General features: G+C 49.0%; 1 protein-coding gene across 1 annotated transcript in view; it reads left to right on the top strand.

The window, feature by feature from the left end:
- Positions 1-20,372, top strand: part of NECAB3 (N-terminal EF-hand calcium binding protein 3) — a 125,075-nt gene that overhangs the window by 29,108 nt on the left and 75,595 nt on the right. Inside the window, exons 2-3 of the mRNA XM_039499328.1 lie at positions 1,116-1,140; positions 7,276-7,384. Coding sequence (XP_039355262.1) covers positions 1,116-1,140; positions 7,276-7,384 — 134 coding nt within the window. The remainder of the gene's footprint in view (positions 1-1,115; positions 1,141-7,275; positions 7,385-20,372) is intronic.

Below are 20,372 nucleotides of genomic sequence, written 5' to 3'. Positions count from 1 at the left end.
AATGCATGTTGTAGTGGGCACAGAATCAGCTACTGCTCTGCCCTCACCAGACGGGGAGGAGTTTTGCTGCTGGGCGTGCTGCTGTTAAGGAAGATCATATAGGGAAGGGAAGTCCCATTTCCTTAGTGCTGTTACTCAGAGATTTTTCTGATAGGTGAAAGGTGGGAGGTGCTGCACTAAGTGCTTAATGCTGTTGTCTTTTTAAGCAAGTGTGGCCTGGTGGAGAGTGCACTGAACTGGAATGGGCCTCAATAAACTTGGGTTCTCTTCCTGGCTCCACAGCTTACTGAGTGACCATGGGTGAATCACTGCTCTGTGCCTCAGTTTCCCTCTCCGTAAAATGGGCACAATGATACCGACTTCCTTTGTAAAATACTTTCAGATCTACTGGGGGAAAATCCCTCTATACGAGCTAGGTATCATGGTAATTATTTTGTTTAAAGGAGCTGAAACATTGAAGACTTTGAAGTAACAACCATGGTCACGTGCTTGTTGCATGTTGCAGGCCACATGCTGCAATCTGGTCTTTTCTAGTTTGGATCCCTCCATGCTCGCTACTCTAAAGTGAGCGGAGGAACAAAACGATGCTCTGTGCACATGCTGGAGTTTGCTAAATCATAGACAGGCATCCTCAGGGCTCTGTAGATTGGAGGAGAGAAACAGCTTGAATAGTTTGCAAAGGAAAATCTCCTCTGAGCAAACCCATCCCATACTGGTAATTAACACTCCAAGGATGTGTCTACACAGCAGCAGGGAGGCTGCATCCCTGTGTGGGCAGGCAGATACATGCTAGCCCTGCTCCAGCTGGTGTTCTAAAAGTAGCATTGTGGCTGCAGTGGCATAGGCTGTGGCTTGAGCTAGCCATCCCAGGTACAATCCTGGCCAGCTGCTGGCACATACTCAGGTGGCTAGCCTGATCCACGGCCCTTGGCACTGCTGTGTAGCCATACCCCTAGTCATTTGGGTAGATTTGCGCCTCGTTAGGGGTCTGCAAATTGAGTGTCTTCATTTGCTCTGCAGCAGGGATTGGTGCTTTTCTGTCTCACACAGGAATGAAAAGACGATGCCCTCTATCCCCAGTGTTGTTACAACACATTCTGTGTTTTTCTTTTCAGGTTTTTCGACGAGCCGACAAGAACGGTGAGTACTCAGGACACTGTATCTTATCCCTGTTCCCAAGCTGCCTGTAGGAAAGTAGATTTAGTTCTTTCCCTATGGAGGTGTCTGCCAATAAAGTGACAATGAAAAGAAAAACATCTCATCGGCTGTGAGGAAAAGAGCTATGAACCTTCCCATCCTCCTTCCCCTGCTGCTTCTGGGAAAGCCTTTAGGGCGATAAAGAAATGGAGCACAAAAGTTGCCCGTCCAAATTAGACATGGGGCCCACCTACTCTGTAGACGTCTTTGACAGCAGCCCATGAAATAGCACCCCCTCCTGGACAAGTACAGAATAGCTTGCCCCTAGGGGAAGTTTCCTCCTAGCCCCCTTATCTGTGGTTGGTTTGTGGCCCAGCTGTATGAGGGTCTCTGTCTGACTGGCTTGTGTGGGGGTAGCGATGTATTTACAGAACTTACCCTGTGTTATTCTGGAGAACCTCATTTTACTAATTGTGTGAACCCAGCAAATAATCAACTGCCACCAAAACCAGCTTCCCTTCTGCAGATTTAAAATGAAATAAGGTGTTTTGGGGCTGAGAGCCCAATGGAGCAGAATTCGTATGGTTCTGTCTATACTGCCCTTCATATTCCAGGTGCATATGAATGCGATCACATTTTCAGGGCATCCTGGCTCTCCTGATGTTTGGTACTTCAGGCCCTTCCAATCTCACACAGAACTTTGTGCAAATTTTGAATTCTCATTCAAATTGTCCCAGCTCATGAGCCCTGTGCTATACCTAGAGCCCTAGGCATCTGGGTTTGTTACAACAGAGGAGTAGGAGAGATGGCTAACCCCTGTCTATAACCTGACAATCAGTGCCTATCCCTGCCTGCAGCACCCATACCTGTGCTTGTTTCCATTATCCAGGCTGACCTCTATATCAGGCCAGGCCTTTGCTCTTTCCCTGTAACCTGACATTCATTTCATGATGCTGTTTCTGGTTTCACTTGAATTTGGCTGTTGTTGCATCCTCCCTGGCCCACGCTGAAAGCAAATTCACAGCCTATGCGAAAGCAAGAACAGACCCCCATGTAGCCCAGAGCTGGCGTCTGGCCTCCAGTTGGCCAGGGCTAGTGAAATGAAATCAAAGCACACTTCAACACATGCACATTATGGGCCTCGTCCTCAGCTCACTTGCACCAGATCTCATTCCACCCTACACCCACCAGCACCTATACGACTGAAGGCAAACAACAGGGGAGAAAGAAGAGTTCTGCTTCCTGCAGTGCATTGACTTTGGCTGTTATGGGACTTCAATGAGACTGTATGACTCAGCTGCTACTGGAAGAACTCATATAGTCAGACCACAGCCACACAGCTACCTGGTTAGCCTTTAGGACCAACAGGTCCCTTTCCAGTGAAGTCCTTGTCAGTCCCACAGGGCCCAGGGTGGAGGGCTGTGCCCATACCTCGTTTTCCCTAGTTCTAGACCCTGCAGTAAATGTGCCTGACAGAAAAAAAATTGGCCTTGAAATATTGTGCTGGACCCATGGGTGAAAACACAATTTGAGAGGAGTAATCTTCTAGCAATCCCTCCTGTCCTGGCTAATAGTCATTGAGTTTAGGGCCAGAAGGGACCACTAGACCATCCATTCTGACCTCCTGTATATCATGGGTCACCAGCTGTACCCAGCAGCTACACACTAAACCCAACAACCGAAATGAGACCAAAGTGAATGACACCCACAGGAGACTGGACTGTGGCAGAGAGCAGGAGGGGCGGAGGTGCCCCAGTGCCTGAGACCCCTGCAATGTCAGGGAGATGTTTAAGTGAGATCTACCCAGATAATCCTGGCAAGTGACCCGCTGCAGGGAAGGCGAACCCCCATCTCCCCCCAGGTCATTGCCCATCTGCCCTGTGGGAAAATAGAACATGACAAGCCACATAGCCCAATGTGTTACCATCCTACCAGCTCCGCAATGCAGAAGATTTGCCCCAAACCCAGAGAGGAACAAGAAGCCATTCAGCAAAGCGAACCCACTGTGACTGGTTCCCCCTGGGGCGCCACCTGGAACTGGGGTACCGTAGAGCCCTCTGACCCACCAGCCTGGGCTCCCTGTCACACTGTGCTGCTGTGACAAGCTGCAGACACACTCCTGGTCTTACACTTCCACCAGCATCCACACAGGTAGGGACGCACCCAGCTGCAGTTACATGTAGGGTCTCTGACCAGCCACTGCATGTGAACCAACAAAAGAGAGTCTACAGCCAAAATAACCGCCAGCTTTCTAGCTTAGGACCCCAGAGGGGTATCGTCCTGCCCTGGTCAAAACCCCGACCAATATGAATTTATTATCCAGTTCGCCTCCCCCTCAATGTGGAGAGAAACATGCAACAGCCTCTCTGAGCTAAGATTCCCACACGCTTCACTTCAAACTCACTGGGTTAGATTAAAACATAAAATAAATTTATTAACTACAAAAGATAGATTTTAAGTGGTTATAAGTGATAGCAAACAGATCCAAGCAGATTACCTAGCAAATATACAAAAACACAAACTAAGCTTAATATACTAGACAGGTTGGATATGAATAGCAGATTCTCACCCTAACTGATGGTACAGGTAGATTCTTAAGGCACAAGCTGCATTAGCTTTACAGTTTGGGTTTTTCAGGTCTTCATAGACAGGCTAGAAATCCCTTTAGCCTGGGTCCAGCACTTCCCCCAGTTCAGTCTTTTTTCCTCAGGTGTTTCTAGGAGTCTTCTTGTGTAGAGAGTGAAAAACAACAGATGATGTCACTCCCTGCCTTATATAGCTTTAGCATATGGTGGGAACCCTTTGTTTCAAAACTTGGTTCCCAGACTGGTTTGTGGAAAAACACTGACATCCCAAGATGGACTCCAGAATCATGTGGCCTGGTCACATGTCCTTGTAGAGTCATAGCAGCCATTACTTACAGGCTGTCTGGAGTGTTCCCAGCAGGAGCGGCTCCAGGCCCCAGCACGCCAAGCGTGTGCTTGGGGTGGCATGCCACGGGGGGCGCTCTGCCGGTCGCCGGGAGGGCGGCAGGCGGCTCCGGTGGACCTCCCGCAGGCATGCCTGCGGAGGGTCTGCTGGTCCCACGGCTTCAGTGGAGCATCCGCAGGCGCGCCTGCGGGAGGTCCACCGGAGCTGCAGGACCAGCGGACCCTCTGCAGGCATGTCTGCAGGAGGTCCACCGGAGCCGTGGGACCGGCGACCGGCAGAGCGCCCCCTGCGGCGTGCCGCCGTGCTTGGGGCGGCGAAATTGCTAGAGCCTCCCCTGGTTCCCAGGAACTCACCAGGTAGGAGATAAGCTTCTCCTAAGGCCTACTGTTTTCCCTAATGGCTCATTGCCCTGAATAGGCCCTTCCCAACCAGCTATCTAGTCCAGGGGTTGGCAACCTTTGGCACGCGTCTCACCAGGGTAAGCTCTCTGGCAGGCCGGGCCAGTTTGTTTACCTGCCTTGTCATCCCTCAGCCCACGCCACTTCCTGCAGCCCCCATTGGCTTGGAGCAGGGAACTGTGGCCAGTGGGAGCCGCGATAGGCCGAACCTGCAGACGTGGTAGGTAAACAAACTGGCCCAGCCCGCTAGGGTGCTTACCCTGGCAAGCCACGAGCCAAAGGTTGCCGATCCCTGATCTAGACTGAAAGCATCTTGTCTAGTGGGCATTACCCAGGTGTAGTATATCTGAAGTACAGATACATAGTCAGTATTTATAACTTCAGATACAAAAATGATACATGCATACAAATAGGATAATCATATTCAGCAAATCATAACTTTTCCAATCACACCTCACATGACTTATCTTGTACAAAATGCATCATAATTATATTATAATAATATTACTATGATGAATATGGGGTTCAGTATCACACCCACCCCACCACCAGCAGCTGGAAGCTGCTGGCTATGTCGGCTGGACTCTGATGGGAATATGTCTGTATTTAAGAGATGAACCACGTAGTGTCAAGGTTTAGTAAAAACTGTTTTCCCATGCTAATTTTCCCCTACTGTTACTCACACCTTCTTGTCAACTGTTGGAAATGGGCCATCCTGATTATCACTACAAAAGTTTTTTTCCTCTTGCTGATAATAGTCCAAGCTTAATTGATTAGTCTTGTTAGAGTTGGTATGGCAACACCCATTTTTTCCTGTTCTCTGTGTATATATATATCTTCCTACTGTATTTTTCACTGCATGCATCCGATGAAGTGGGTTTTAGCCCACAAAAGCTTATGCCCAAATAAAATGTTTAGTCTCTAAGGTGCCACAAGTTCTCCTCGTTCTTGTAGTGTCAAGTGTCCTCCCAGAAATCTCTCTGCTGAGTGGCCCTGACAAGGTGGGGAAAGGAGACTTTGCCTTACAAATGCATTTTGCAGCAACAGCAGCCAAAGGGCTCAGAGCCACATTCAAAGGGGAGCTGTGGGCTCCGATACCCTGCCCCCACAACTGGATTCCTGGCTGTTACGTTTCTCTGATCATTTGCCAAGCAGCATCTGGTTGCTGCGTTTGCTGGCATAGAAGGGGGAGAACTGTATTTTACTCTTTTCCACTGTTATATAGCAAGGCAGGGCCGCCCAGAGGATTCAGGGGGCCTGGGGCAAAGCAATTTTGGGGGCCCTTTCCATAAAAAAAAGTTGCAATACTATAGAATACTATATTCTCGTGGGGGCCTGGGGCAAATTGCCTCCCCCCCGGGGCAGCCCTGCAGCAAGGCAGAAGATAACAGTCACTTGTGTGCCTGAGGCGTCCCATGACACTTTTTGCAAGAGTTGGATGTTAGCCCTGGCATCCTTCTTAAACTCCAGTTTGGATAATAATATGCTGGCTCCCTCAAGATGTGACCACTAGTAGGTAGGGTCTGGGGATCAGGACGCCCAGGGTTCTGTTCCTGGCACGTCCACTGACTCATGGTAACTTCTCTATTTCTTCATCTGAATTGCCACTCGCTCGCACCAGCGTTACACAGGTATCACCCCACTGGTTCCTTTGGCATTACTGTTGCTCTACAGTGGTATGAGTGAGAGGGGAATCAAGGCATAGAATTCAGAGGCCAAAAGCCTGTTAAGCCCTCCTCCTAATTCCTCTTTCTGAGCTGGGTTATTCCCTTTGCTTTGGTTAGCCCAAGATTTTCACCTGTGGCAAGTGATCTGGGGAATCTCAGTTCTTAGGAACCCACTGTGAGACAACTGATATGCTGCGCCCTTGTCCTCTGAAAAGCAGCCCCCTTTAAGGCGCCTCACATTGGACTGCTAAAGACAGACGTGCGTAATCACCTGTCCCTTTTGAAAATCTTCACGAGTTTGCTGTCAAGCTTAGTTTGAAATGCCCTCGGGGATGGGGCTTCAGCAGCTTCCTTTGGGAGACTGTCACTAGCCCAGCAGATCTCAGTGTCAGGGATTTGGTCCTTAGATTTTCCTTTCTTAGAATGGGATGATAATACTGAACTACAGGCATTTTGGGAGGCTAATTACTGCATGCTTGTGGTATGCTTTGTGGGCCTCGCCTGGAACGAGCTATAGAAGGACTAAGCGTTGTTATTATTATTTATTATTAGAGCTGTGCAGAGAACAGAAGTTCTGCTTGGTGAAGGATTGTAGACTGCAAAATCTGACTTCATTCTGAATCGGAGCGAGAACTGGGGGCTTAATACTTTGGTCTCATTTGGGTTGGTGGGTTTAGTGTATGGTGATAACTGAAAACTTTGAAACACTCTGAAGGAAAACCCCCCCACCCCTCGCTGCCCAATTTTTGTTTCAGTTCACTTCAAAAGTTTTGTTTTGACAAAATTCACCTTTAAAAATGTGTTTGTCTTATAATGTAAACAAATGGGAAATGAAAAGTTCTTTCAAAATGCAAAATCAAAACGTTTCCTTCCCCAAATGTCACTGGGATGTTTTGACAGTATCAGGGCTCTTTTTCCTTGCGTCTCTTCCAAAACAAAATTCTGGGGAAATCAACTTGATTTCATCATGTATTTCTGTTTTGACAGCCCTGTGTATTTTGATGGAATGTGGTTCCATTGAAATGTCTGTGACCATCCAGAACACTCCCAGTCAGCCCACTCTTCTTGTATAGACTTTACATGGCCTGATTCACTTCTCTTTGCAGCTGTATAATTATTCCTCTCCTTTTATTTACATGCAGACGATGGCAAGCTGTCATTTGAAGAGTTTAAGAACTATTTTGCTGATGGTATTTTAAGCTCAGAGGAGCTGTGGGAGCTGTTCAGTGGAATTGACAGGCATCATTCAGAGTAAGTACTATAATGTCCTAGACAAGAGGATGTGAAGCAGGATTTAAAACTCCATTGTTTGTGGATAGGGTGACATTTGGAGATTTGTGCAAATAAACCTCTGCAATAAATATTAGGCATGAGATAAATCCACATCGTGGAATTGTCAGATATTAAAATTAATTGAATACCAGATATGAATGTGGCTGCAGAGTCAGACATTTGGGGACAATCACTATCAGATTTATGTGAATTCATTCCAAGCAACATCCATTTAAAATTATGTTACATTGGTTTGCAGTTTAAAAATCTGTTTCAGAAATATGCACCATCGTAAAACTGTATTAGAGCCGAGATAGACGCATGCAATGGGATCAAAACAATGACAATTCTGTGGTGTCAGTGACACATGGGACCTCAGTTCTTATTTACATAAAGGCTGCTTTACCCCACCCTGTCAGCATAAAGGGGCTTCATATGGGATTTAGAGCGACTGAGAACTGAAGCTACTTTCAATGAAAATAGTGAGCTGAATTCTGATTTCTATAGGCTGGAGAACAGTAGAGTTACTCCAGAATTCCACTGTTACAGAGATCAAAGCCTGCCCTAGTGTATCGTTCTACGCAACGTACAGCCAGATGGCATGGAAATGCTGTATTTAATGTTTGAACCAGAGTAAGGACAAATTGCACTTTTTAAAATGATGGAGGCCAATTTTATCCCGGGCATACATCCATTTAAATGAACAGAGTTGCACCAGGGAGGAATTTGGCCCTAGGCTTTCTACACCATCTGGGAGCAGCCAGACTCTCTGAGCTGAGTAGATCCTCAGCACAAGCAAGCAGAGTCTCAGACTGCTGGGAAGAGAGACCAGAAAATCTGTCATCTCTTTCCAACGCTTTCATTGTCACGGTATCTCAATAGCTCACAAACATTCATTACTTTCCCCCGTCCCGTTGAGTTAACGCAGTTTTCCCTGCAGTAAGAAAGGGAACAGAGGCACAGAAAGATGAAGGCCAGATCCTCAAAGGTAAGTAGGCACCTAACTCCAAGTCTGTTGCAAGGCCAGGAACTAAACCTAAGTCTCTTTTGCCTTAACTGCATTATAGACTCTAAGATCAGCAGGGATCATGATGATCATCTAGTCAGGGGTTGGCAACCTTTCAGAAGTGCTGTGCCGAGTCTTCATTCATCCACTCTCATTTAAGGTTTCACGGGCCAGTAATACATTTTAACGTTCTTAGAAGGTCTCTTTCTATAAGTCTATAATATATAACTAAACTATTGTTGTATGTAAAGTAAATAAGGTTTTTAAAATGTTTAAGAAGCTTCATTTAAAATTAAATTAAAATGCAGAGCCCCCCGGACCAATGGCCAGGACCCAGGCAGAGTGAGTGTCACTGAAAATCAGCTTGTGTGCCGCCTTCGGCACCTGTGCCATAGGTTGCCTTCCCCTGATCTAGTCGAACCTCCTGCACATCGCAGGCCACAGAACCTCACTCACCCACTCCAGTAATAGATCCCTAACCTCTGGCTGAGTTACTCAAGTCCTCAAACCATGGTCTAAAGATTTCAAGTTACTGAGAATCCACCATTTAAACTAGTTTAAACCTGCAACTGACTGTGCCTCGGGCTGCAGAGGAAGACAACCTCCCTTCCCCCGCCACCCTGGGTTATGGTAGTAGCAAGATTCGGGTGCCTGCCATTTCCACCATTCTGCAGGGTCTCCAGCATATGGAACACAGGGTTTAGCATGAGCGGTGACAGCTTCCACCGCCGTGTTTGTATTACCAGAGATTAGAGTCTGTTCAAATTTTTGCCTAGCAGCTGCACAGACTTGTGAGCTCCAAGGGGGATTCCGTTGATTGCTGGTTTTCTGCTCTGTCATCTCCAGCAGACTTTTCTCCCCTTAGCCAGCTTTCAGGTGGAAACGACAGCTTTTGCATTAGACCTGTTTGTCTTGGAGGTGAGGCTGTGAAACTTAAAGTGAGCAACCAGCCCGCAAGCTGCAGCCTTGCTCAGACACAACGTGGCTGAACCACTCAGGCAGGATGACTTGTGAAATTGTTCCTGTTCTGGTGCGGATGCTTGGATCTGGAATGTGTTGAACTGCCAGAGCTCAGAGAGTAGAAATAACTATAGAGATGGTGGCTTAGTCGGAGCTTATCTGGCAGATTAGCACCCTGCGGGGCTCTGGCATTTGAATCAGTCTCCCTGACACTCCCCGGGTATGGAATCAGCAGGTTCTCAGGGAGCTCTTCAGGTGAAAGGATGGATCTCACTTATTTACCAGCGGCTATCAAAGCAAACGGTAAAGGGGGTTCCACCTGCTTAAGCCATCTCATACAATTGACAGGCTGCAAAGACAGTGCCCTCTGCATGCTGTGCAGCTTGCAGTCTGATTGGGTGGTGTTTGACACCCACTTAGCACAGGTGTGAGGCACTGCAGAGCCAGCCCAGTGGATGAAGAGTGTTTTAAATGGCTGACCATAATGAAGTTTGCCATGAGAGTTTAAATGAGCGCTGATTTTATTGGTAAGGAATGAAAGACCAGAAGAAGAATATCTCTCTATGCTCGTTATATGACCCCCCACTGCCGCAGTATCTGAGCACCTCACAATCTCTAATGTTGTCCTCACACACCCCCATCAGGCTGTGTGTGGCTGTTATCTCCCTGGTGCAGATGGAGAACTCAGGCGCAGGCCCAGCGTCACACAGGAAGCCTATGGCAGAGCACCAGCCCGTTAGTGATTATCTTCTACATGGAGGATGGGTGAAGTCCCAGAGGCCTGGAGAAGGGCAAACATAGCTTCAAATGGGGAAGAAAGAGGAATTATAGACTAGTCAGCCTAACTTTGATGCCTGGAAAGATACTGGAACAAATAATTAAACAATCAGTTTGTAGGCACCTAGAGGATAATAGGGTTATAAGGAATAGCCAGCATGGATTTGTCAAGGACAAATCATGCCAAACCAACCCAATTAACTTCTTTGACAGGGCTACTGGCCTAGTGGATGGGGGGGAGGCAGTTATCCGGCATATTGGGAGAATGGGGGGGGTGCCGGTAAGTCAAAAATTCCAGTTAACTAAGAGGGAGGGAGTTTGGGGGGTGGGTGCTCAGGTCTGGGGGTTGGGGCGCAGGAGGGGTGCAGGGCGCAGGCTCTAGGAGGGAGTTTGGATGCAGGAGGGGGCTTGGGGCAGGGGGCTGGGGCATGGGAGGAGTTTCGGGGTACTGGATCTGGGTGGTGCTCACTTCGGGTGGTTCCACAGAAGCGGAGACATGTCCCTGCTACTCCTAGGCAGAGGCATGGCCAGGTAGCTCTGCATGCTGCCTCCGCCCACAGGCACACCCCCCGCAGCTCCCATTGGCCGCGGTTCCTGGCCAATGGGAGCTGTGGAGCTAGTGCTCAGGGCAGGGTGAGGCAGGGCAGTGCACAAGCCCCCCTGGCTGTTCTACCACCTAGGGCAGCAGGGACATGCTGCCGCTTCCGGGGAGCCATGCAGAGCCAGGTAGGGAGTCTGTTGGCCCCGCACCAACCAGTCCCTATTGAAGATCAGAAATGCCAGTTTATAGAGCTTTCTGGTTGGCAAAGTGCCGGATAACACAGCTTTTACTGTATCTTGATGTTAGTAAAGCTTTTGGCACAGTTCCATGTGACATTCTCATAAGCAAACTAGGAAAATGTGGACTACATGAAATTACTATAAGATGGGTGCATAACTGGTTGAAAAACCCCATACTTAGAGTAGTTATGAATGGTTTCCTGTGAAACTGGGAGGGTGTATCTAGTGGGGTCCTGTTGGGGTCTGTCTTGGGTCCCGTACTATTCAATATTTGCATTAATGATTTGGATAATGGAGTGGAAAATATGAAAGATGGGAGGGGTAGCAAGAATTTTGGAAGACGGGATTAGAATTCGTAACAAGCTTGACAAGTTGGAAAATTGGACTGAAATCAAGAAGATGAAATTCACTAAGGAGAAATGCAAAGCACTGCACTTAGAAAGGAACAATCACAGCCACAGAGTATGGAATAACTAGCTAGGAGTGGCACGAGAGCTGAAAAGGATCTGGGAGCTATAGTGGATCACAAATTGAGTAGAAGCCAACAATGTGATTCAGCTGCGAAAAAGGCTAATATCATTCTGAGGTGTATTAACGGGAGTGTTGTATGTAAGACTTAGGAGGCAACTGTCCTGTTCTCCTTGGCACTGGCGAGACCTTCGCTGGAGTACTGTGTTCAATAATCGGTGCCACACTTTAGGAAAGAGATGGACAAATTGCAGAGAGTTCAGAGGAGAGCGACAAAAATGAAAAAAGGTTTCGAAAACCTGACCGATGAGGAAAGGTTAAGAAAACTGGGCATTTTTAGTCCTGAGAAAAGACTGCTGAGGAGGGACCTGATAACAGTCTTCAAATATGTTAAGGACTGTTATAAAGAGGACAGTGATCCATTGTTCGGTAGGTCCATTGGGGCTCAATCTGCAGCAAAGGAGATTATAGTGTGACATACCAGGGCACAATCCAGACCAGCAGGGGGCTGTATCACCCCGGCCCTGCAACCTTGGGTGCCTCATATGCCTTGCTGAAGTAGCTCCCACCTGGGCCACTCACAAACAGCCTGCAGGTCACCCCTGAGTGTCTGTGCGTAACTGCAGCCTGCCAGCTACACCTTGGCTCTCACCAGCCTGGGTTATACTGCAGGGTGACCCCAACATATCCCCAGTCCCAGATCTTCCCCCAGACATGTATGTCCTGCACTGTCCAGCCCTCTCCTGGACACAGTACACATATATTAAATCCATTATTCCTTTAAGGGAATAACATGCCATCTTATTATCTTCAGTAGTTACCCAGACACTTCAATTTAAGCATGCTGGATTAGATAAAATAGTAAAACAGTTTATTAGTTATAAAAAGAGAGATGTTTTAAGTGAGTACAAGTAATGAGGCATAAAAATCAGAAATGGTTACCAGAGAAATAAAGATACGACGTTTACTAGTATCTACCCCTATTGTGGGATGTTATCCAAGGGCAGAGCCATTGGATTCAGGTCCAGATCCAGTCTCAGCGAGCTATTGCTATGTCCCTGGCCGATATAGCTCAGCATGCTCATAAACTTGGGAATAGTTAGCAAGTCCTGTGAGTATTCTTTTGCACATAGAGGACACCTCCTACTGTGAAATTATCTTAGACCCTGACCTCTTGGAACTGCTTCTGTCCCTCTGTCTATAGAATCAGAGGGTTAGAAGGGACCACAAGGGTCATCTAGTCCAACCCCCTGCCAAGATGCATATCGACCATTCCCCATGGAACTAAGGCTTCTTCATTACTGGTCCTCTCCCTGTATCGTCTATTTCCCACCCACTGCTATGCAAAGGCCTCTTCGGCATTGCTGTTCTTTGTTCACCCGTCTGCGCAGCTGTTCCCAGCCCCAGAGCTGCTTCTGTCCATCCATCCCTCTCAGTAATTCCCAGCCACTCTTCAGAGCGATGCTTCTTCAGGGCTGCTCCTGACTAGAGCTGGTCAAAAAAAGCCAGTTATTTTTTGTGGGGAAATTTTGAAAAATGTTCAATTTTTTCCCTGAATTCCCTGCAAATTGTATTTTATTTCAGGACAAACAGAAACCAACCCCAGCATTTTTTTGGTTTTCAAGGACAATTTTTGGAAATCAATATGGGGATGTTTTATCACTGGAAAAATGGAACATTTTGACCAGAATGAAATTTTCCACCAAATTGTCTGTTTTGGTTGTTTGTTTTCTCCCCCCCTGTAAAAAAAAAAAAGTGTTGCTCAGAATATTTCAAGCAGCTCTGCCCCAGCTCTTTGTCCATTGAGCAGGTCTCTGTCTCTGTGTGAGCTGGAGCCCTCTAGCCCTGCTTGGTATCATTCATGCAACGTCCACACTGAATGCTGTGCTCATGTGCACATACTCTTCGAGGTGGCTTGTGTATAAATGGCAGTGTAGCCGCAGCAGCAGTAGTAGCAGTGGAGGCAAGGCTGAGCCATGCTGAGTACAAACCCAGCTGCCACTACCCGTGCTACCTTGGCAACACTGCTCTTTATACACATGCTACCTCTCATTGAACTCCCACGAGTATTGGCATATGAGCAAGGGAATCACACCCCTCATTCATAGTCTAGACGTAGCCTCTGAGGGTCATTCTCACATTTGTCTCCATTGACTCTGATGTAACGTTTGACTTTTAGGTCAGCTCCTGCTGCCCAGGGAGTTTCTTTCCAGAGAACATTTGGTTATACTTAGATTGTAAGTACTTTTGGGCAGGGGTTATAGTTCTGTTTTTGTACAGTGCCTGCTATGCTGGGGACTTGGTCCGTGACTGGGGCTTCTAGGCGACCACGATACAAATAATAAATAATTATGTTACCTCTTTTGACATGAGCAGTTCACCAATATTTGGGGCTTGCTGGTTATTTCTATTAAGAAGAGAACTTGATGATGGAGTCAGGTATTTCTTTGGTGCCATCCTGTTTATTTACAAAGATGTACAAAGTTCTGTTTCTCTGAACAAGGTAGGAATCAAACGGCAGGGGACAGTTTTTTGTTCACACTACCAAGCCTCTTGCCGGCCAGCACTCAGCCCAAAAGCTCTCTTTCTAGACTTTTTCTGAGGGCCACAGTGCCTTTTGGCTGTCTCCTTGGCTTTCTGCTGCTTCTCTGTCAGTTTCTGTGGGGTTTCTCCTGCATCTCTCCTACACACACACAGACACACGACAGCAAAATCAAATTAATCACCCACCCATGCCTTTATCTGCCCACCTCTTGGACCGCATGGCCCAGACATTGCCCAGGTTTGCACACAGTCTAGCCCTTGGGCTCTGGTTGTCCACTGTTTCCACTATTGCTAAGACAGGGGCATGTAATTGTTCCCACATGCAGCCTGAATGGAAGGCAGCCATCATGCCAGCACCCTGAGTGGGCAGTGTCACTGCCTCACCCGTACACAACAATGATAATGCTCGACATTAGACGCATCTGTGTCCGAGAGGGGAACGTCCTGCCTATGAACAAAAATATTTCCAATAAAAATATAAATTCAATTGTGGACGTCAGTGGGGGCCCGATTCTGGGGTGTTTGCTAGACTGGAACTCGCTGGCTTCAATGGGAATTGAAGTACTGGTGAGTTAAACTGAACAACTGGCTCCTGTGAGGTGCAGAGCATCCTTGGCTCCCATGGGGCAGCATGTTGCAGGAGACTCTCAGCCCAGGATTGGGCCCAGAGTTGAGAGGTGCTACTGGATGGTCTGAGAAATGCTCCAGGCTGGAACTGGTGGGTGTGAGACACTCTCATAAATTATCTCTCCCTTCTTGTCGCTCCAGTTTCTGGGTGACCTTGGAGCCCTCCCCAATGCAAGTCATTCGCCCTTGTGTTGAAAACACAAATTATAAAGAGCCAGGCCTAAAATGCTGCCTTTACCCCCTGTTCTTTAGAGCATAGCAGAAGGCTCCACTTTACCCACTGCCTGACAAGTCAGGTTTACCCCAGTGCCCACAGCAGATGACCCAGCACGGCCAGAAAGCACTCAGCAATGAGCAGGGTGCATTGCAAATCAGACCATCAGCCCACAAAATCAATGCTGCTGTTATCTGTACACAGCTTGACATGCTGCCAAGAAGGCCGGTCTGAGGAGCTGACTCTGGGGCAGAGGGATGCTCAGGGGATGCATGAGAACAGCTCTCCTTTTCCCTTTTAATCGCACCAGCTGTGGTGTCATCGTGGCCAGCTGTCACTGGCTGGTGTCTGTGACAAGATGCAGAGGCCTGAGGATCTGAGATCACTGAGTGTCTCGATTCCAGGGTCAGCGTTCCTGATACAGCCCATTAGCTAGATAAAGCCCCTTAGCATCAACTGACCCGGGCTCTTCAGTGCTGCTGTTTGTGCACAGCATTTCAGATAAGGACAAGGAACCCGGCCTTCTGGGTAATGAAAACTGTGTAAACTGAACTCCGGTCAATGTTCCCGTCCCAGCTGGAGGAGTCCCTCTGCATTCAGCTCAGCGACAGAATCATAGAATCTCAGGGTTGGAAGGGACCTCAGGAGGTCATCTAGTCCAACCCCCTGCTCAAAGCAGGACCAAACCCAACTAAATCATCCCAGCCAGGGCTTTGTCAAGCCTGACCTTAAAACCCTCTAAGGAAGGAGATTCCACCACCTCCCTAGGTAACCCATTCCAGTGCTTCACCACCCTCCTAGTGAAAAAGTTTTTCCTAATGTCCAACCTAAACCTCCCCCTCTGCAACTTGAGACCATTACTCCTTGTTCTGTCATCTTCTACCACTGAGAACAGTCTAGATCCATCCTCTTTGGAACCCCCTTTCAGGTAGTTGAAAGCAGCTATCAAATCCCCCCTCATTCTTCTCTTCTGCAGGCTAAACAATCCCAGTTCCCTCAGCCTCTCCTCATAAGTCATGTGCTCCAGCCCCCTAATCATTTTTGTTGCCCTCCGCTGGACTCTCTCCAATTTATCCACATCCTTCTTGTAGTGTGGGGCCCAAAACTGGACACAGTACTCCAAATGAGGCCTCACCAGTGCTGAATAGAGGGGAATGATCACATCCCTCGATCTGCTGGAAATGCCCCTACTTATACAACCCAAAATGCCATTAGCCTTCTTGGCAACAAGGGCACACTGTTGACTCATATTCAGCTTTTCGTCCACTGTAACCCCTAGGTCCTTTTCTGCAGAACTGCTGCCCAGCCATTCGGTCCCTAGTCTGTAGCAGTGCATGGGGTTCTTCCATCCTAAGTGCAGGACTCTGCACTTGTCCTTGTTGAACCTCATCATATTTCTTTTGGCCCAATCCTCTAATTTGTCTAGGTCCCTCTGTATCCTATACCTACCCTCCAGCATATCAACCACTCCTCCCAGTTTAATGTCATCTGCAAACTTGCTAAGGGTGCAGTCCACGCCATCCTCCAGATTGTTAATGAAGATATTGAACAAAACCAGCCCCAGCACCGACCCTTGGGGCACTCCACTTGATACCGGCTGCCAACTAGACATGGAACCATTGATCACTACCCGTTGAGCCCGACCATCTAGCCAGTTTTCTATCCACCTTACCGTCCATTCATCCAGCCCAGACTTCTTTAACTTGCTGGCAAGAATACTGTGGGAGACTGTATCAAAAGCTTTGCTAAAGTCCAGAAATAGCACATCCACTGCTTTCCCCTCATCCACAGAGCCGGTTATCTCATCATAGAAGGCAATTAGGTTAGTCAGGCATGACTTGCCCTTGGTGAATTCATGCTGACTGTTCCTGATCACTTCCCCCTCCTTTAAGTGGTTCAGAATTGATTCCTTGAGGACCTGTTCCATGATTTTTCCAGGGACTGAGGTGAGACTGACTGACCTGTAGTTCCCTGGATCTTCAAAGATGGGCACTACATTAGCTTTTTTCCAGTCATCTGGGACCTCCCCCGATCGCCATGATTTTTCAAAGATAATGGCCAATGGCTCTGCAATCTCATCAGCCAACTCCTTTAGCACCCTCGGATGCAGCGCATCCGGCCCCATGGACTTGTGCTCGTCCAGCTTTTCTAAATAGTCCCGAACTACTTCTTTCTCCACAGAGAGCTGGTCACCTCCTCCCCATACCATGCTGCAGAGTGCAGCTGTCTGGGAGCTGACCTTGTCTGTGAAGACAGAGGCAAAAAAAGCATTGAGTACACTAGCTTTCTCCACATCCTCTGTCACTAGGTTCCCTCCCTCATTCAGCAAGGGGCCCACACTTTCCTTGACTTTCTTCTTGTTGCTAACATATCTGAAGAAACCCTTCTTGTTACTCCTAACATCTCCGGCTAGCTGCAACTCCAAGCGTGATTTGGCCTTCCTAATTTCACTCCTGCCTGCCTGAACAATACTTTTATACTCCTCCCTGGTTATTTGTCCAATCTTCCACTTCTTGTAAGCTGTTTTTTTGTGTGAAGAAGAATTCACCCAAACAGTCCCGGTGCTTAAACACCGGCCCTTCCTCTGTGGTGCAGAGTGAGCATGAAGGAGTTTAGGTCCCAATTCTGGAGGTACATGAGCAGATGCGTAACTTTAATCTTCTGGGTGTGTTTTCTGTTTAGATTGCAAGGCCTTTGGGACAGTGTGACAGGCCAGCTCTGATCAGAGAATGAGCCCCACCTGGGAGAGATCAGGGGGTCTGCCCTATAAAGAGCAGCAAGAGGCTGCCATGAAGGAGGCAGAGCTCAGTCTGCAGAGAGTGAGGGAAGCTCTCCAAGCAGCAGGGCGGGGAGAGCCTGCAAAGACCCCAGGCAGGAAGGCCTGGGAGTTGGAAGAGAAACCTTGGCTTGTGTGGACCTATGCATGGACTTGGGTTGGGGGAGGTTGTGTTTTATTCACAGTTGATTTTATATTAATAAACCAAGGAGGGGTATTTTTTGACCACGAAAAAGTCTGAAGTGAAGTTTATTTGAACAGTTCAAGAGGAGAAACTGAGGCAGACTGCCTGTAGCAGGACCCTAGGCCACAAGGGGGCACACCAGAGGCAGCCAGCCCAGTTACAAGCAGGGATCTGCCCCCTTAGAGATCTGTAAGGCTCCATGTGCAGCTGTGTTGCTATGTCAGTTGATTACCGTGTATAACGACAGCATTGTCGCTCCAGCCCTGCATTGGGGACGTGCATTAGCAGGCTGTGACTGCTAATGCACGTCCTGCTATGCACACATACCAGGCCTAGCTACACACGGCTGCTCTGTTAGGATCTAGAACGTTCTGCGACAGGAAACAAGGAAGCCCACAAGAAAGCATCCAAACTATTTGAAGGGGCTCTCCCCAACCCTATACACTGCAGCGTTCTGTGCCCGCACCTCACTGGCACCGCACCTCGGGCCATCAGAAAGCTGTGGACTTGTGCTGTGTGACTTGGGCATGGTCTGTGTATGGGGGGCTGGTGCCAAACCATCCCAGTGGTCTGCTGAAGTGACACGTAATGTGGGGGCCTCCGGACATGTTTCACTGTATGTGTTGTATGTATGTGCCCCGTCTGTTCTGCCTCGATGGGGAAGATGAGGGCACTTGGCAGTAGGGCTGGTAGCAGGGGAAGGTGTGGCAGGGAGCAGCAGGGGATGCAGCAGCAGCTGTTTGGAAGGCAACAGAGATACAAGGAGGGAGTGGCTAGAGAGAGGATTTGGGGAAAGTGAGTGAGAGAGGAGCAGAGGGAGGGTGGAGAGTGAGGGGGTAGGAAAATGCTTGTCGTAATAAAGAACTATAGTTAAGTGGAGCAAGAAGTGGCTATGGGTACGTCTACACTGCAGCTGAACATGTGCAGTTGGCCCGCGTCCGCTGCCTTGGTTTGCAGGGCTCAGGCTAAGGGGCTGTTTAATTGCAGTGTAGATGTTCGGGCTCAGGCTGGAACTGGGGCTCTGGGGTCCCACGAGGGGGGAGGCACTTCGCCATGGTGATGAGTAACTTAGAGACAGGCCCGTCCCCAGGGATAAGGAGTCGTTCAGTCAGCACGCAGCCACGCTCCTGAGACGGCCTCTTCTGATGCAGGTTTCTGGGCTGTTGTACGCCTGCCTTTTAGGGGCTGGACTGAGCCCACCAGGCACCAGCTCGTTTCACAGTGGGCACAGAACAGTCGCCAGAGGGCAACAACTTTCTCTCACTGCTCCTGAGCTGTATTGGGACTGGTGACCTGGCGATGGATGGAATAGTCTGTGTCCTTTGCTGATCTCAGAGTGGCACTTATGGGCATGGAGATCCAGCATGGGGCAGGACAGTTCTGGGCAATCTCTTGTGCTGCTGGAGAGATGGTCACTTTGTTTCAATAATTTATCCATGTAAAACGTTTGGGGAGACTTTCAGGTAGTTGGGCCGTTCATAAACAGGTGTGTGGGGGGGTCCCCAACAGCACTTTCATTATGTGATTACATTAATTTTTACCAGACAAGCAAAATTCTCTTGAACAGATACCAGCTCAGGCACAGAACCCACTCGCCTGCTTTTCAGTGAGTGAAAATAACGAAAAAACTAAAGATATTTTACCCACCTAACAAAGCAACTTACTGGCTCCAGGCTGTGCAGGATTTTATGAAGCTGAATTATTTATCAGTTCACAAAAATATCCTGCTGGCAGCCCATCGAGCTTAGGGCAGGGTTGGTTCTGGTGTTAGCCAGACAGATTAGACTTCCCTTGACTCGGCACTTGTGGCAACTCTAGCTCACTAGAGTTTATTCCAGGGGTGCTGTAACTTGCCCTGGGGTGTGCATGTGCTTCTTAAAGGCCTGATCCCACTACTACGGAAGTGTTGACTAGGTGTTTAGTGGCGCCATCTCCCTGCCGGTGCTGTTGCTTTTCTGAGCGCCCTGCCAGAGTGTGCACATGTGCTTATGAACTATGGACTGGCGGGAGAAACGCATTGTCTGTGAGACGTGTGCAGTACAGTCCTCTTGCTGCTGCTACTCTGGAGCTTCTTACCGGATGGGATATGGCTAGGGCTGGCTCCAGGGTTTTTGCCGCCCCAAGCAGCAAAGAAAAAAAAAAAAGCCGCGATTGCGATCTGCAGCTCTACCGCCGCCGCTTCAATCTTCGGTGGCAGTTTGGCGGCTGGTCCTTTGCTTCAAGAGGGAGTGAGGGACCCGCTGCCGAATTGCCGCCGAAGACCCAGATGTGCCACTCCTCACCGTTGGCCGCCCCAAGCATCTGCTTGCTGGGCTCAGGCGGCTCCGGCTCTACAAGGCGCCCCGCAGCTGCGCCCCGCCGCCGCCGCCTGCCCCAGTCCCCCGCCCTCCTCCCGGGTCTCTTCCGGCATCCGGGGGGGCGGTGGGGGCTCGCCGCGCTGCCCGGGCGGGCCGCAGGCAGCCCGCCGGAGCGCCGGAGCCGCCGCCTGCGCCCGCCGCGGAGCGCCCGGGAGGCAGCGGGCCGCGGGCGGGGGGACGCGCGCAGCAGGCGGCAGGTCCGTCGTCCCCTCTCCGTGACCCTACGCCAGCAGGCATGGGCGCGGCGAGCTCCAGCCGCAAAACGCCCTCCCAG

This window comes from Mauremys reevesii, linkage group 13 (assembly GCF_016161935.1).
Source record: "Mauremys reevesii isolate NIE-2019 linkage group 13, ASM1616193v1, whole genome shotgun sequence".
In the NCBI taxonomy this organism is placed as follows: Eukaryota; Metazoa; Chordata; order Testudines; family Geoemydidae; genus Mauremys; species Mauremys reevesii.
This window is presented reverse-complemented; position numbering and strand designations above follow the sequence as displayed.